Source organism: Canis lupus, chromosome 19 (assembly GCF_011100685.1).
Source record: "Canis lupus familiaris isolate Mischka breed German Shepherd chromosome 19, alternate assembly UU_Cfam_GSD_1.0, whole genome shotgun sequence".
Lineage (NCBI taxonomy): Eukaryota > Metazoa > Chordata > Mammalia > Carnivora > Canidae > Canis > Canis lupus.
In genome coordinates, this window is record NC_049240.1 from 2,939,240 (window position 1) to 2,957,179 (window position 17,940).

General features: G+C 46.4%; 1 protein-coding gene and 1 non-coding gene across 7 annotated transcripts in view; both read left to right on the forward strand.

Moving 5' to 3' along the window:
• TBC1D9 (TBC1 domain family member 9) overlaps positions 1 to 17,940 on the forward strand; it is a 135,834-nt gene that overhangs the window by 77,361 nt on the left and 40,533 nt on the right. For all 6 annotated transcript variants that reach the window (XM_038564575.1, XM_038564573.1, XM_038564574.1 and 3 more), the window contains 6 exons: positions 29 to 199; positions 1,018 to 1,168; positions 3,830 to 4,044; positions 6,690 to 6,807; positions 8,546 to 8,831; positions 9,539 to 9,668. In XM_038564575.1, the coding sequence (XP_038420503.1) occupies positions 29 to 199; positions 1,018 to 1,168; positions 3,830 to 4,044; positions 6,690 to 6,807; positions 8,546 to 8,831; positions 9,539 to 9,668 (1,071 nt within the window). The remainder of the gene's footprint in view (positions 1 to 28; positions 200 to 1,017; positions 1,169 to 3,829; positions 4,045 to 6,689; positions 6,808 to 8,545; positions 8,832 to 9,538; positions 9,669 to 17,940) is intronic.
• LOC119864542 lies at positions 4,997 to 5,100 on the forward strand. Its single transcript, XR_005374369.1, has one exon. It is a non-coding gene; the product is annotated as a U6 spliceosomal RNA (small nuclear RNA).

The following is a 17,940-nucleotide window of genomic DNA, read 5'->3' on the forward strand; positions in this document are numbered from 1 at the left end:
CAATTTCTGTTCCTCTCTGCCTCGGCAGGTGTATTCTCGGCCCAGCAGCCTCGTCTCCTCCAGCCCCCAGAGAAGCACGAGCTCCGACGCCGATGGAGAGCGCCAGTTTAACCTGAACGGCAACAACGTCCCCACAGCCACGCAGACCCTGATGACCATGTATCGGCGGCGGTCTCCTGAGGAATTCAACCCGAAATTGGTGGGTGCCGCCTCCTCCTGCCTGGAACTTTCTACATTAGAACAATAACATTAAATATATATATATATATATATATATATATATATATATATATATACACACACACACATATATTATTTTTTAAAGACTTTATTTATTTATTCATGAGAGACGCAGAAGCAGAGACACGGGCAGAGGGAGAAGCAGGTTCCCTGTAGGGAGCCTGATGCAAGATTCGATCCCAGGACCCTGGGATCACACTTTGAGCCAAAGGCAGATAGATGCTTAACCACTGAACCACCTAGGTGTCCCCAAAATATTTTTTTAATTAAAGTAAACTCATAAATACCTATGTAAATATTTTTCTATAAGAAAAGCAGATTCTTCTCTCATCAGATTTTAGAATGGCTTCTTCACAGAAGAAGAGGAGTTATACGGAGTACAGGTAACATTTTTTTTTGTCTTGTTTTTCCTTTTTGTTTAAGTCAGCCAGCGAGTATATAATTTCTCAGCCCACATTTAAAAAATATCAGCTCACTTTCATTTGGAGATGTAGGCATAAAGCCATAAATATAATTTGCATTCTGCTGACCTGTTTCAGGGAAGTGGAGTTCTGATTCTGGTCCAGAAAGCTTCAAAGCAGAACCACAGGCTTCAAATTAGGTTCAGGTGTCCAATTAGGGCAGGACTCGAGAAAATCTGAGCTCTTTGTTGTCAGGTTCTGTCCAGAACATAACCACTCCATTCACCAGGGGAACTACTCTGACTTTTGCACCTGACTTCTCCTTTCCATCCTCGAGGTGCTTTGGGATGTTGTAATGTTTCATTATCCCTTTCAGGCCAAAGAGTTTTTAAAGGAGCAAGCTTGGAAGATTCACTTTGCGGAGTATGGGCAAGGGATCTGCATGTACCGCACAGAAAAAACACGAGAGCTGGTGCTGAAGGGCATCCCGGAGAGCATGCGGGGGGAGCTGTGGCTGCTGCTGTCAGGTACGGCCGGCTTGGGGTGGTGGCAGAGACCCCAGAGGACCTCAGCACTCCCCTTCAGCCTTCCCTCAGGCATCTGGGCGTTTTCATATATCAGCCCTTTGGTTCAAGCACTGACTCTCCTTTCCTTCCCAGACCCTTGAAGTCCCTCAGCAAAAACACAGAACACATTTATCACTGTCCAAATGTTAAAGCCACCATCCCCCAAGCCTGCATAACCCCTTCCATCCCTTCACCTACACTGTTTATGAGGAAAGAGAACCTGAGGGAAAGAGTGTAATTCTTTGTGATTTGGGGAGATTTCTTTTTCCCTCTTCCTAGCTCTGATGAGAATACCTCTCATCGAGAATGTTCAAGGTGTGGCACATGTTCAGGGTCATCGTTGAGGCAGGGGAGGGAGGAATGAGAAAGCCTTGGCGTTGGTTTTTGCCACCTCCTGAATTTACTTGGAGATGGGAAGGAGAGGCCAGAATGTGCACCAGGACCAGAGGCCTACGTAGATCACATTTACACTCCAAGATAGAGATGCCAGGAGGGACAGAAGGGGGTTGTCAGGGACCTACGGGAAAGATGTGCCCACCTCACTGCTCCACAGCCAGGCTCATGCCCCACAGAGCCCCTGTGGGGTCAGGCGGTTTGAGTCCTGCTGGAGAATTAGAGGTTCTTCAGGCTGCGTCTGTCTTGCCTTCCTGCTGGCCTAAAGCATCCAGTGCATCCCAGGGGTCTGATCTGTCGTGAACATCCACGGCATTTTTGTGTGTGTGTGTGTGTGTCACCAGTCTTTATAAATCAGTTTCTTCACCTGGTTAGAGGCCTGAAATGTAATCACCTTAAATAAGCTTATTTGAATATTTTTATTTGAACCTAAGATGATCCAATACAAGTGCTGCTATCAAAACCTTTCATTTTAAAAATGACATTAAAATGAAAAGAATAGTTGCCAGACTTACAGGAAAGCTTAAAAAAAAAAAAAAAAGCCAAACAAACAAACAAACTTGAAGCTCTTTGTAAAAGTAGATATAAATGGTAGTTGTCCGTAACGAGATGTATTAACATCTCAGCAATTGGGGGATAGAATCCTGAGGAATAATTGGCTTTATCATTTCATGCAAAACTAGCTTGTTCTATCCTCACTTACATGGCTTTTTCATTTTCTTTAAGTAGACCAGCCATAGCTCCTCATTTAGAAATCCAAATTGGCATCGAGTGATCTCTGATTACAAATCCAGCCCAAGAGGAGCCTCGGCGAACTAGTCACCTTGAAAAAAAACTGATTCGGATCACTGATAGAGTCAGTGAAAAATCCCATTTTCATCCTCATTCAAATTAGAAGTTACTTACAGCCACATTTTGGATGAAAATGAAACTCAAAGTGAGAGCCAAGAAGTAGTACACAGAGGTACACAGCACTCTTGCACACGTGTAGAGCTAGACTCAGTCTTTTCTCTAATGGTGATGGGCTGAGTGGGGCCAGGAGGGTGGAGCGGTGGACCTGCTGTACCTCCGTTGCGTAGATAACAGCCCAGATTTCCACCTAGGGCGTGGGGGGTGGGATACAGGTGGATGCCAGCTTATCCATGGGGAGACCCCGCTCCTGGTAGGCAAGCCCTGCCTGGGTCCGGCTCTGCTCCCTATGACTCTTAGGGCCACTGTACCAGGACCTGGCTGGTGTACCCAGTGCACTGAAGTGCAGGCCAGATGGTAAGATATCCTTGCAAATCTCCCTTGAGAACAAAGCAAACGCCAGTGTTAACTTGCCTCTCCCAGGGTAAGGGTAATGCTGCCTCTTCTGGGTGGCTATCACTGACAAGGTCCAGGCCAGCCCAGGGGCTCTAATTTCTAGACCGTGAAATACAGATCATTGTATCCTGTCATTTAGTGTGTGTGTGTGTGTGTGTGTGTGTGTGTGTATAGAATTTATAATTACATAAGTTCTTTAATTAGATTTAGATTCAGTAATTTCATACAGGGTTTTCTGTCTTCAAATGCAAACATCTCACACCAGTGATCTCAACCCATTTCTCCGTCCTCATCGCCGCCGCCTGAGGAACCCCCAGCCGTACCATCCCCGCTGTGGGGAATGCCCACACCCACACCAGCCACTGCCCTTCTGAAAATCCCCGCATATATTCTAACGCCTCCTCCTCCTCTGCAGTATGGCTGTTGGAACTCGCCAAGGCTTATGCTAGCGAGCGGTTTTCAGACTTGTTTTGGGGAGCATAACTTTCCTTTTCAAGTGAAATCTTAAGGAAAACCCCAATAGAATACCAGCAAAACTGCTATGGTTGCAGGGATGCTGAGATGAGGAGACTTTGGCTTACTCTTATTTCTTCTTCCTCTTCCCCTCAGTAGCCTCCCCACCCCCCAGGATTGTCTGTGGAAGTTCTGGGGAACATTTTTAGCTTCCAAGCTTCTACCTTAGGAGCTTTTAAAATAGTTGGCTTCCAGTAGGGTTGAAAGAGGGACACGGGCCACAAGTAAATTTACCAGTCTAGCCACAATTGCAACAGCCCGCCTCATCGTGGACTGTCATTGGTATTTTCCCAGGTATCCCTTGAGCTGGGTAAGGAATGTGAAGAGATTCAGTTCACTTGGTAAGCTGTGTTTGCAGACCGAGGGCAGGGCCCGCACCTTTGGATGTTGTATGTGTTGGGTATTTCCTAGGTGCCATCAATGAAAAGGCCACGCACCCTGGGTACTACGAAGACCTAGTGGAGAAGTCCATGGGGAAGTACAATCTCGCCACAGAGGAGATTGAGAGGGATTTACACCGCTCCCTTCCAGAACACCCAGCTTTCCAGAATGAAATGGGCATCGCAGCTCTAAGGAGAGTCTTAACAGCTTATGCTTTTCGAAATCCTAACATAGGATATTGCCAGGTAAATGACACAGATGGTTTAGATTTTTTGTTTGTTTGTTTACTAACCAGTGAGAAAGTAAGAAGAAAGAAGAATGGTTAACAGAACCATACTGCACCTGTGTTTCTTGACCTCAGCACTATAGACATTGTGGACTGGATCATTCTTTGTTTGGGGTTGTCCTGTGCTTTGTAGGATGTTTAACAACCTTCCTGTTTAATAACACATTTCATAACATCTATCCACTAAATGCTGGTCTGACTCCCTAGTTGTGACAACCAAACTGTCTTTATTTTTTATTTTAAGATTTTTTTACTTATTTATTCATGAGAGATACAGACAGAGATAGAGACATGGGCAGAGGGAGAAGCAGGCTCCCTGTGGGGAGCCCGATGCGGGACTCGATCCCGGGACCCCGGGGGTCACGACCTGAGCCAAAGGCAGATGCTCAACCACTGAGCCACTCAGGTGCCCCAAACTGTCTTGAGACATTGGCAAATGTCCCCTGGAGAGGAAAACCTCCCCTGGGGAGCAAAACTGTACTGAGCAGAGGAGCTAGGAGACAGAGTACCCTTTCTGGATCCACCACCTCATAGCTGGGTGACCTTAGAGTCGCTTCTGATTACTCTCCGAGCTACTCCTCCTCCCTCCCGGAGGTAAAAGAGAGCATGCCTGAGCACCAGGCCTCCAATTCTGGATTCTAAGCTCCCTGGTGCTCCTACTTTGCATAGTAAGTAAGAACATACTTGAGAATATAGCTTTTATGTGCTATGATTGTATTTTAATATACATTAAAATAAATGCTTGGTCTGGTATTAAAAGAATGTTGCCCCCATCCCAACTAAAATTATCTCTTATACTAGTGCATATGCCACGATTTGGAGAGCTCCAAGATAATGTGATTTTTAGATTTAAAGGCCACATATTCAGAGGGGCGTTCCCTGACCATCCAGCTAAAAGCTAAAGCAGGCTTGTGCTCGCTTTGTCAGCACATATACTAAAATTGGAACAATACACAGATTAGCATGGCCCTTGCTCAAGGACGACACGCAAATATATAAAGCATTCCATATTTTTGTGGGAGATACAGGCTTCCAGTAATGGAATCAGTAAGTGATGGGAATAAAAGACATAGCATAAGGAAATGTAGCCAGTGATATTGTAATAGCTGTGTATCAATAGATCTGTGGAGACAGATGGTAGCGACTCTGTGATGAATGTAGCATAATTTATAAACTTGTATCAACTATACTCAAAAAACATGTGAAAAGAAATCACAATGGAGTATAACTTAATGTGTTGACAAATACTTCAAACATCCCCCCAAATCCAGAACAACCATGGTGTAATAGATTTTTTACTAAATGACTGCTTAACACAAAAATGGAGAGATAGAGGGAAAGAGATAGATGATAGATAGATAGATTAGATGGATGGATGGATAGATAGATTAGATGATAGATAGATAGATAGATGCTAAAGCAGAGTTAGTTCCTCTACACACACACACACACACACACACAGTACAGGTCCTCTATATACCACATTATTTTATCTTTTTAGTAGTACTTAACTTAAATACACCCCAAATTGATCAATTAACCTTTACGTCTTTAATTCTCTCTCTGACATCAACATTAGAGTCCTGGGAGACTTGTCACCCCTCCCATCCCCTAGTACTTAGTCCAGAGCCTGTCACAAACCTACCTTGACTACGTGACGAAGGCACTAACTGCGACCCTGTACTAGAATCTGCAGGTTAATTCTCAGGTGGAATTTTAATAATGATTTCACTTGGGAAAATATTAAGACTTACAAGAAAAAGCTTATTAGACCAAAATTCCTTTCTCGGTATTTACATGGTGGAAGTCTGACGAACAATTACTGGTTCGTAAAAGATCAAAAGAAGTACAGGAGTTAGTTGGCTTCTACAATTGTAGGGTTCGTGTTTATCTTTTGATCTTGCTCTTTTAATTAAGAGGACTATTAAAGTAGTTGAGCCTTGAGTGGTTATGAGTTATGTGATAATTTCTTTTAGTAAAGTAGGTTATTTTAGAATTTAAGTCACTGTTACTTGTCATTGCCATCCTTATCCGGATGGAAGTAGTGGGTGAGGACTCCAAGTTTGAAAGGTTTTATTGTTCTCAGAGGAGAGCCTCAGAAAAAAAAAAAAAAGAAAGAAAGAAAAAGGAAAAAAAAATTTTAAAAAAGGAGAGCCTCAGGCTATGTGTACTTGGTTATAAACCCATTATGGAAGATTAAAAAGGGAAACATTTATCTTGTGGATTAAGGAAGGATTAGAAACACTGAGATTTTAGCAGTTAAAAGCTTCGTCAGATAGCCTTCGGGCGGAGTTTTTGAATGAGGCCTTGCCTGTGTGCAGGGGCTCGGTGCTTGGTGACTCGGTGTTCATGGAGACCCTTAATGGTTACAGACTCAAGGACTAATGGTTCGTACATTTTTAAGGGGTTCTAAATAATAAAAACTTAGAAGAATATGGGTGTGTAGCTTGCAGAGCCTTTAGATTCTTATCATCTGGCCTTTTGCTGAAAAAGTTTGCTGGCCCTGGGAGACCAACTCAGTAATTTTTTAGGTCAGCAAACTTTCTTAACATGCATTTGATGTACGTAGAGGATATTTGATGATGCCCTTTTTCATTCCTTTAGGCCATGAATATTGTCACATCAGTGCTGCTGCTTTATGCCAAAGAGGAGGAAGCTTTCTGGCTGCTTGTGGCCTTGTGTGAGCGCATGCTTCCTGATTACTACAACACCAGAGTCGTTGGTATGTGGGGATGTAGTTAACATTTGAACCCCATGTCTCATAGCAAAGATGTTTCTGGGGCCAGGATGCTGGCTGGAACACCATTTCCAGTCACCATTAGCCAAAGGAGTTTCCGACTACTTTAGTTTCCCAAAACGGGAATGAGAGGGCTTGATTTAATGTGGCTGGGACACCGAAGAGCCCCACGGAGCGTAAGAGAATACACGTGTATCACTGTTAGAGAAATCATCTTAGAAAACTTTGATGTGGGTGTCAAGCCACTCTGTGGCATGTGAGAACCGTACCAAACACGTCAACTGTCAATTAGGTTTGACAAAGGTTTTCATGAAGTGGATGGAATCTATGGACAGCAGAAGTATGCAAAAAAAAAAAAAAAAGGAGCATATAAAAATTTATCAGAAACGGAGTTTCTACAGTTTCTTTTTCAGAACTGATTTCATTGCAAGACAAACAATGATTGTAAGCATTTAAATAAATTATTATTTATTCCTTTAAGTCCTTTATTCCTTATAGTCCTCCCAAGTGTTAGACATTCATTTTAGCAGGACAAGCTTCTTGTTGCTAGTGTAGCAAAATGTATGCTTTATGCTTCCCTCTTGTGCGCTTCATTTCTAAACCTTTTTGCACTAATTTGATTCACTGGACGTGATTCTCCAGAAATGTCAGTAAGTTGATCCTGAGTGTGTATGTACAACCGGAGTGCCTTTTTTTATTTAGATTTTTTTATATTTTATTGGAGTTCGATTTGCCAACATATAGGATAACACCCAATGCTCATCCCATCAAGTTCCCCCCTCAATGCCCATCACCTAGTCATCCTCAACCCCCGCCCACCTCCCTTTCCACCACCCCTTGTTCATTTCCCAGAGTCAAGAGTCTGTCATGTTCTGTCTCCCTCACTGATATTTCCCACTCATTTTCTCTCCTTTCCCCTTTATTCTCTTTCACTATTTCTTATTTTCCCCAAATGAATGAGACCATATAATGTTTGTCCTTCTCCGATTGACTTACTTCACTCAGCATCATACCCTCCAGTTCCATCCAAGTTGAAGCAAATGGTGGGTATCTGTAATTTCTAATGGCTGAGGAATATTCCCTTGCATGCATAGACCACATCTTCTTTATCCATTCATCTGTCGATGGACACCGAGGCTCTTTTTAAAGTAATTTCTACACTCAGTGAGGTCCTCAAACTTATAACCCCGAGATCAGCAGCCTCATGCTTTACCCACTAAGCCAGCCAGCCAGGCGCCCCTGGAATGCTTTTACATTTAACAAGCACACATTTGAAAAAAAAAAAAAAAAACACCTCATATGTGGGGACCACGCATCCAGAAAAGCGACCTGTTTTCTAAATAAGTTTGCCAAGAAATGGAGCTACTTAGATGTATAGCTCGTGCCTGTCCAAATGATTACATATCATGAAAACTCATTAAACTGACTTTTCCAACAACCCTCGTGGTTGTGTTATTGCTCTTCTGTGGTAGGGAAGCAGGGAAGAGAGGAGAACTCAGGAAAGAGAGGAAACACCCAGCAGTCATGTGCTGACCGCGCTGTGATGACCCCCTGGTCCAGTAACATGGTGACTGGTAACAGGGTAGCAGCAGAACGGTCGGAGAAAGGAGCCGCCTTGTCTCAGTGGCAGTTGGGAGCTGCATCACCCAGCGGAGCCGATGGGTTGGGAGCCCCGTAAGAAGGTGTGCTGGGTTCACCCGGGCCTTCTGTGCCCCTGCCGCAGGCGCGCTGGTGGACCAGGGAGTCTTCGAGGAACTGGCCCGAGACTACGTCCCGCAGCTGTACGACTGCATGCAGGACCTGGGCGTGATTTCTACCATTTCCCTGTCGTGGTTCCTCACGCTCTTTCTCAGCGTGATGCCGTTTGAGAGCGCCGTCGTGGTCGTGGACTGTTTCTTCTATGAAGGAATCAAGGTGATATTCCAGTTGGCCCTGGCCGTGCTGGATGCAAACGTGGACAAACTGTTGTGCTGCAAGGACGACGGGGAGGCCATGACTGTCTTGGGAAGGTAATGCACGAGGCCCACTGCGTTGTGGTGGTGGTGGTGGTGGTGGTGGTGAAGCTTGTATTTACTGATTTGAGAGAGAGAAGGGAGCACATGCACGCACAGCAAGGGGGAGGGGCCCAGGGAAAAGGAGACAAGCAGAGTCTACCCTGAGTATGGAGCCCCACATGGGGCTCGATCTTGGGACCCCGAGACCACGACCCTGAGCTGAAACACTCAATCGACTGGGCCACCCGGGGGGCCCCTAAGCCTCACTCGGAAACACCTCTGCTTTCTTCTCCAAACTTGCCTCTGTCTCCTTAGTTTCAGAGCCTTCATTGGCTTGACTGTAATCATAATGCCCACTTTTGTCCGTGGCCGAGGATTTATTTTCATATGCTGTGTCTTTATTTTTTTTTAAAAGATCTTATTTATTTATTCAAGAGAGAGGCAGAGACACAGGCAGAGGGAGAAGCAGGCTCCTTGCAGGGAGCCCAATGTGGGACTCGATCCCGGGACTCCAGGATCACACCCCAGGCTAAAGGCGGTGCTAAACCACTAAGCCACCAGGGCTGCCCCATATGCTGTGTTTTTAGAAGGAAAATGCCATCCTGTTCTTAAGGAAATTCTAGTCTTTCTGAAGATGCAGGGTTTGCAGAAAATGGGTAGAGCACTGTAATGGGAGAATTCCGAAGTAGCCTCTGGTGACTATGGTGCATTTCTTTGTCCAGGTATTTAGACAGTGTGACCAATAAAGACAGCACGCTGCCTCCCATTCCTCACCTCCACTCGCTGCTCAGTGATGATGTGGAGCCCTACCCTGAGGTAGACATCTTCAGGCTCATCAGGACATCTTATGAGGTGGGTCTTGTTTCCTGCCTGAGTGTTACCGCGCTCTGAGAGGGCTGGGAGGGCCTCCGCCGGATGTGTGGCACCCACTTCCATTACTGACTGTGGGTACGCCTGTTTCCTTTTACCTCCTGAGAACTAATTACCAAAGCAAGCAGCTACCTTCCAGCTGACAGCTCTGAGCTCCAAAGATGGGAACTGAACAGGGCTTAGGACTCCCGCTGGATCTAATGCCATAAAGCAAGTGGCATGACACGCTCTGGCCCCCTGGTTCTTTGCCATGCTCACCTTCACGCCTGATCAAGGAGCAGCTCATATCCCACTCTGGGTATATTGAGGAGGCGCTGTCAAGAGCAGGTGTGGGGAGGTCGACCTGGACACATCAGTTCACTTCCTTTCCCGTGCCAAGTACGTAGATCTTCTCTGAGGTAGACAAGCCGGTTCTCTTCAGTCTAAGATACATGGAAGAGCCTGTGCCATCCTAGAGAAGAACCAGAGTCCTAGTATTTCTCTAGAATTGCTTGGTCTAGCTGGGAGAGGATGTCTCCTGGTTCATGATCCTGGATCTAGGCTTGAAAGAGAAGGAGTTTTCTGCTGAGCGCACTGTACCTGCACAGACGCTTTGGAGTTACGTGACTATGATTATCAGCATCCCACCTACTAGCAGCCTGGATTGAGAGAAATAGTGAGGGACAAGCTGAGGTCAGAAAGCCTCTCTTAAAGAATGAAAAATTTGGTGTTTTTAAAAATATTGGTATAGATCCTGAAACCTTCTCAGAAGTGTATGTCCATTCACTCTTAATGGGAGTGAGACTAATAATTTATTATTATTATTTAAATATTTTATTTATTTATTAGAGACACAGAACGAGAGAGAGAGAGAGAGAAAGAGAGAGAGAGAGAGAGGCAGAGACCCAGGCAGAGGGAGAAGCAGGCTCCATGCAGGGAGCCTGAGGTGGGACTCGATCTCGGGTCCCCAGGATCACACCCTGGGCTGAAGGCGGCGCTCAACCGCTGAGCCACTGGGGCTGCCCAATAATTTATTATTTTTAAAATTTTTCCTTGACGCTCAGTATGTATTGAAAACAAGACATTTTTTGTATCTTTTAGAGTCGTAGAAGTAACACATGTTTAATTTTAAAAGTGTAGAAACCATGGAGAAATATGAGGGAAAACAAACTATTCTATAAATTACGTTTACCATACTTTCCCTCAAGTATGTTTTTATATTTGCAATATACACTTAAAGAGACTTAAAGAAATAAGTCTCTACTAAAAAGTGCTTTGTAACAGCCTATTTTTCACTTAAAATACACCACGAGCACTCTCTGATATGTTAAATATTGTTTAAAGCAATAATGTGTTTTCCTTTTTTAAAAATTTAAATTCAGCTAATTAATGTACAGTGTATTATTAGTTTCAGAGGTAGTCAGTGATTCGTCAGTCTCGTATAACACCCAGCGCTCATCCCATCACGCGCCCTCCTTAATGCCCATCCCCCAGTTGCCCCATCCCCCCACCCACCTCCCCTCCAGCAGCCCTCAGTTTGTTTCCTATGATTAAGAGGCTCTTGTTTTACTTTATCTGAGTTTGTCTTGTTTTACTTTTCCCCTCCCTCCCCCTATGATTCTCTGTTTTCTTTCTTAAATTTCACATATAAATGAAATCATATGATAAATGTCTTTCTCTGACTTACTTCACTTAGCATAACACCCTCTAGTTCTAGCCACGTTGTTGCAAATGGCAAGATTTCATTTTTCTTGATGGCTGAGTAGTATCCATTGGATAAATGTGCCACCTCTTCTCTGTCCGTTCATCCGTCGATGGACATCTGGGCTCTTTCCATAGTTTGTAAAGCCATAATTTTAATAGATCCTTAACATTCTGCTTTAATGAAGTCCCAATATTTATTTAACTGGTCACTTTTGTTGGACATTTACTTTGAATACTTCCAAGTTTTCAGTATTTTATGGCAAACTTACATGGTATGATTATATATACTCTATATTCTGTGATAAACTTGTATGCAAATATCTCATCTCTGATTATTTTCTTAGAGTCCATGCTAAGGAATAGATGTATAGCAGTAGATCAAAAAGTATGAATTATTTCCAAGCTCCTAGCACATACGCTGTCCAATTTCCATAAAGATTATCCCATTTATGTTTCCACCAATGGAGATTAAAGATGGATATTTCACTTCAGTCTCTCCAAAACTGGTTATCATCATAATGCAGTAAAGAAACATCATCGCCCCAGGACTTTTGGACAACACTGTTGGAAATTTGGAATGATTATTTTTGGATGGAGAAAGAGCCCATGTGATTAAAGGCGATACTTGTTATTATAGCTGTGGGTTGTTTTTCTAAGGGCATCCCCTGAAACCTTTATTGTTAAGAAAATTCTGGACCAAAGTCATAAAGCTTAATATGTGGAAACTCAGCTTCATTCTTGACAACAGATAAGCTAACAACTGCTGAGGTCAGCACTTGAGCCATTTTTAAAGGGAAAGAGGAGAGGATGGAGGCAAGACCAAGAGCTGGTTGCCACTTACATCCTGTCCGCCTGATGCCTAGTGGTGGCCCGTGGGCTGCCACACATCCTGGTGCAGGATACAGCAGCAGTTTCCTTCCTCTGCCTGCAGGGACAACCCCTTTTCTTTGCACCCGTGCTTGTATTACCTGGTCTTTCAGTGCATAATGACTGGTTTTCTGTTTTTTCTCCTTCGTGTCACCGCAATGCTCACAGGTTTCCAGGGGCTCCCCCGTGCCTTACCGATCAACCTAAGAGGCCACCACAAACTCTCGCTTATCTCTTTTTTTCCCTCCTAACCATTAGATTGGTAGTTCTCAATCTCACCTGTGCATTAAAATCACTTACAATTTTTTTTCAAAGTCAGCCTTTTAAAAATGTGAATTCCCAGGTTCCATTCCAGACCCATTAAATCTGTATCTTTGGCATGAGGCCTAAGAAATAAGCATTTTTTTTAAAAAGTTCCCTAGATGCTCCAGTGCCCGGTGAGGGTTGCGAATCACTGCCCTAGATGCAGAATGGGGCCACGGGTCGCAGAAGCTGGTGATAACCTGGTTTGAGCTAAGGCCTGACACCCGTTTTCTGAGGCCTGCAACACATTTATTTCTGTGTTTCAGGATAGGTAGCCAGGAAGATAGAAAAGTAGGAAAAATCCTGAAAGTCCATTCAGCTTTGAGGTCTCCTCAGGGACCCTCCCCAGGTTGCTGGAGGTTGGTTAGATATTGATCAGATTTCTCCTGATGAGATAACTTTATTCATAAATGCCTCATGGAGAAATCCTTACTCATTGTTAAGTTCTCCCAAGACCCTACTGGAAGGAATCGTATGGACGGTTTGAAAGAAGACAGTGCTCTTTTTTGCAGGCTCTGCAGTTTTGCAGTAGGACGGAAGTGAAAGACAAAGCCCCAGCCTTCAGGTGTGATCCATAGACCCAGATGACCCTCCTCAAAGGCACAGGGGCACATGACCGCCACAGAGTTTCTTCATGTTCAAGACAACCCAGCCCAGTGGCTTCAACCTGAGAAAAGCAGGGAAAGGACATGGCTAATAAAACACAGGGGGAGTTTGTGCAGGACAGGCAGTCATGTAGGTTCTGAATCATGTGTCGAGCTTATTAATGACCCCAAGAGTTACCACTCACGGAGAGCCCATCTGGTGTGGGCAGGGTGCTGGGTGCTTCGTAGACAGCCCCACCAGGTCAATGTTAATCCATTTTAAGGTGAAAATGTAAGTTGAGAGAGGTTGAGCTAGTTTTTCCAGGCCACACAGCTAGAAAGTAGCTCTCTAGCATTCACGCTAGAGCCAGTGGGGTTTGTCTGGATAGAATCAGGTGGAATTGTAAATGTACATATGGACATGAGTCTGTGGGTCCAGTAGGGGCTGCTTAGTGGAGATTCTTAAAGCCACTGATTGCTTTGCAAGGCACTCAGCAGCCCGCTGGAAGCTGAGGAGTTTCTCTCCAAGTACATTATTTCTGCTCCTCATGCAGCAAACTGGAGTGGGGAGAGCCAAAGGAATAGACTAGCAAAGAAGATTCTATGGTTGGGGCAGTGGGCGGAGACCCGGAGATGCAAGAAACCACTGCTTGATTGTCCATTTATCGGAAAAAAAAAAAATCTTTGTTAAAGATGTTATAAGTGCCTATCAGGCATCGTGCTCAGCCCTGGGGATACGTTATCAACACCTGCTGTGATTTTTTTTTCTTTCTTTCTTTCTTGATCTTAAACAATAGAAATCCAAAGGATAACCTGATGCATTTCATTAACCCATCACACAGTCCGACAGATATCAACATTTTTCTGATCGCTTTCATCAAAGTCACTTTTTTTTTCTGGAATATTTTCAAGCAAAGTCTAGACAGCATAGTATTTTACTTGTAAGTCCTTCATCATGTGTCTCCCAACAGGAAGGCCCAGGGGGCTTTTTTTTTTTTTTTTTTTTTGCTGATGCATAGCTTCGGTTTCCAAGTTGAATTCTTAAAAAGATAAATACATCCCTCAAAAAAGAACCATAGACCACCAGTTGTTAGTGGAACCGTAGTGATCGCATCAGTTCATTTTGCTAGATCGTTACATATGTGCTTTTTTCCTCCTCCATTTGCCAACACAAATTGGTCATAAAATAAGGGCCTGCTTTCTGACAAGGAGTCCCGAAGGTGTTGCATGGATTTGAGTGTCGTCACGAGCTGAGAATCCCTTAGAGATCAGAGGACCCTCGAGAGGCAGCCCTTTCGCCATACCTGCGCCTCCAACAAGCGAGGTCTTGGCGCCGACTTCATACCTGATTCCTTCTTCCCTTCTCCCTCCTCATCCTCCTTCCCTCCCCCTGAATATTGCCTCCCCACCCATCCGACACGCGGCGTGGAGGGAGGCAAGGGGGCGTGGGGGGAAGCACTCCCTCAGCTGTCTGGGCGTCTACACCCATCCCCTGGTCGCAGCCTCCCTCGACTTTATACCGTGTTTCTAAGTCCAGAGGCCACATCCCTTCACGCCTCTGCTCACCCCCACCCCGTCCTCCAAGGCAGAGCCTCACTCACCCAGATCCTCGGAGCTTTCTGGCCAAAGCAAGGACCCTGGGCTGTGAATGGTGCTGGGTCCTCTGAACAGGAGTGACTCCATCCTGCACCCCAGGAAGATGAATAAAGAGACATTTCAAAGGCGCCTATGAGCAGAGCTTCAGTGAACTACTTTTACATAAAAAGGGAAGCTGTAGAGTTCCGATTTCAGAAACGCCACCTTCTTTTTGTTTCAACAAATGTCCCCACGGCCTGCACATTTGCTCCGATCACCACCCCGTGGACTCATGGCCTAAGTGGTGTGTGCACCTGTGATGTGTGTGTGCGTGTTTTAAGCTGCAGCGTTTGGATAGTTCTAGGCCCCTCTGGAGGATTTAGGAAAGGAGGAGCTTATGGGACTCGGCGGAGACCGGCCCTGGCGATCTCCTTCTGAAATCTGTACCTGGTCGTCGCCTCCATCGTCCCAGACACGCAAGGGAAAGCGTGGAGGGGTGAGGGAAATCACAGGGGGGCCGCCCGGCGCAGCAGGAGCCCCTGTCCCCCCAGGAAGGACGGTGTGGGTGGGAGAGGCCCGAGGACTGAGCTGGGGACTTGAGACAAGCTGGTCCCCACGTCATGCCTTTCCCTCAGCCACTTGTCCCTCGTCCCGGGTCTGTGTGGCCAGGAGGGGACGTCTGCGCACAGCGGAGGTGACGGGGTGTGAAACCAAGGGCTGGGGACCTAGTTGTTAGCCGCGATGGGCAGCCCCAGGGGAGCGGGGCAAGCAGCAGGACCACGAAGCTCTGCCTGCCTTGAAGGGGCCTCCCAGCGCACGCAGACCTGCACGCAGACCTCCGCAGTTCCATCGGACGATTAGAAACAGGCCGCAGGGCAGCCCGGGTGGCCCAGCGGCTTAGCGCCGCCTGCAGCCCAGGGCCTGATCCTGGAGACCCGGGATCGAGTCCCGCGTCGGGCTCCCTGCACGGAGCCTGCTTCTCCCTCTGTCTGTGTAATTTATAAATAAATAAAATATTAAAAAAAAAAAACAAAAGAAAAGAGGCCACAGAAACATTCAGATAAAAACGGAGTTGGAAGCGAGATGCAAATGAGATGGGTTATTTTGTCTCTTGTTTAAGGAAGGGTAGATTTTAGAAAATGAAAGAAAAAAAATATTAGGCTCCCTCACCCCCATCACTGAATTCTATTTGTTAGAAAAAAGCACTGTTGTTACTTTAGTGAATCAGTTGTCCTCATGGGACTGAAATGCACGGTGCTGGGAGCCGGGCTCACACCCAGGCCCTTGCTCTGGGTAAAGGGAAATGTTGGCTCCAGGGGGTCCCGAACCACCTTCCTTGGCCCTATTTGTAGCTTTTCAAGTGGTGGGAGCGAAAGGGGGAGCAGGGGAGAGACAGAGGGACCTAGTCAGCGCTCGTTTTCCTTAGACATCCCCCGGAAACAGCCCGTCAGGAACGTGGAGACCGTGGCTCCCTTGCAGGTCGGGACTGTTTGCTTCTGATGGAAGAGTCGCTGCATTTCCGTTATGTCCATTGTGTTCTGTCTGTGGCCAGTGCCGGAGGCTCTTGGAGGGTCAGGCTTGGGGCGAAGTCATCCTTTCTTTAGCAGTCTGCAGACATTGTCAAGCCAACGTTTAGTATTTGTTACTGTTACTGATACTTTATTTTTTAATTTATTTTTAATTTAATTTTATTTTTTTAAAGATTTTATTTATTTATTCATGAGAAACACACACACAGAGAGAAAGAGACAGTCAGAGACACAGGCAGAGGGAGAAGCAGACTCCATGCACCGGGAGCCCGACGTGGGACTCGATCCCGGGTCTCTAGGATCACGCCCTGGGCCGAAGGCAAGTGCTAAACTGCTGAGCCACCCGGGCTGCCCTATTTTTTATTTTATTTTTAAAGATTTTATTTATTTGTTTGAGAGAGAAAGAGAGAGAGAGAGCATGAGCCGGGGGAGGGGCAGAGGGAGAGGGAGAAGCAGGCCCCCGCTGAGGGGGGGACCCTAACGCGGAGCGGGACCCCGGGGCCCGGGACATGACCTGAGTCGAAGGCAGACACTTAACCGCCTGAGCCTCCCAGGTGCCCCGGTTATTGCTGCTTCCCATTAATACATGCATCTCTAACAGCACGTCCACGCGGACAGTTTGGGGGCCCCATCTTACAGAGAAATAAACCGAGGTTCGGAGGATGCGACTGGGTTGTGTAGAATCACGACAGCCAACCCAACTAGTCAATGTGAGTTTGAATCCCATTTTGTCTAGTCCCAAAATCTGGGTTGTCATCGAGGACACTGGGAAGAACTTACTGTGGGATCGAATGGTAGGTGGCGGGTTCCAGAGCTGGAGTCTGGGCCTCAGCCTTGTAGCTCAGCCCCTGGGGAACCCTGGGTAACGTCCTCTACCCCTCGGGGCCTTGGCTTTCCCGTCTGTAAAATGGAAGTAACGGTACCAACGCCCAGGGTTACTGGAAGGAGCCAGTGACCGATCAGATAACGGGCCTGCCGCTGTAGCTGCCGTAAGATTTAGCTTCCTTCTGTCTCACGACCAACGTTTCTGCGTCGTCGGTCGAAGGCATACGGTGCACCCGTCTGATGGAAACCCCGTCCTCTGTCTGTAGCACGTACTTTGCAACATGCTTCAGCGGCTCCGTGGACTTGGATGGTTTCTGTTGACTTCTGAGGCCTTGTCTCTGGAATGGGGGAGAGAGAAAGCACTTCCCTCCTGGTGTTCCCAGGGCCTCCGGGCACCGTCACCACCCTCCACCCGCGTCGGAGCCACAACCGTCTCTCACCAGAGCCCCTAAACTGCTCTTGCTTCCCCGAAGCCTGGCACCTTTATTTCTCCCCCAGAAGCAAGCACGTCCCTCTAACATGGGGAGCAGAGGACACTCCTTCACCTGAGCTCCAGGAGCCTTCTGGCTCACTCGGGGGCAGACTCCAAGTGCTTCCCGAGGCCTTGGAGCCCCACACACGCTCCCTGCTGCAGCAGCTGGCTCTCTGATCACCTGTGACCACCTGCCACCGCCCCTTTCTCACGCCCCTTGGGTCACAGTGGCCTCCCGCTGCTCCTCAAAGGCGTTGTGCAGGTTCCAGTGCCTGCAGGGGGACGTGGGGGGCCTGAGTGCCACCAGCCGCCCCTGCCTGGATGTGCTTCTTGCAAAGATCCGTGTGCTTGCTTCCCCGTGTCCTTTGTGTCTTGGCTAAATGTGATGTCACCAGAAAAGCAGACCTCCAGGGAAC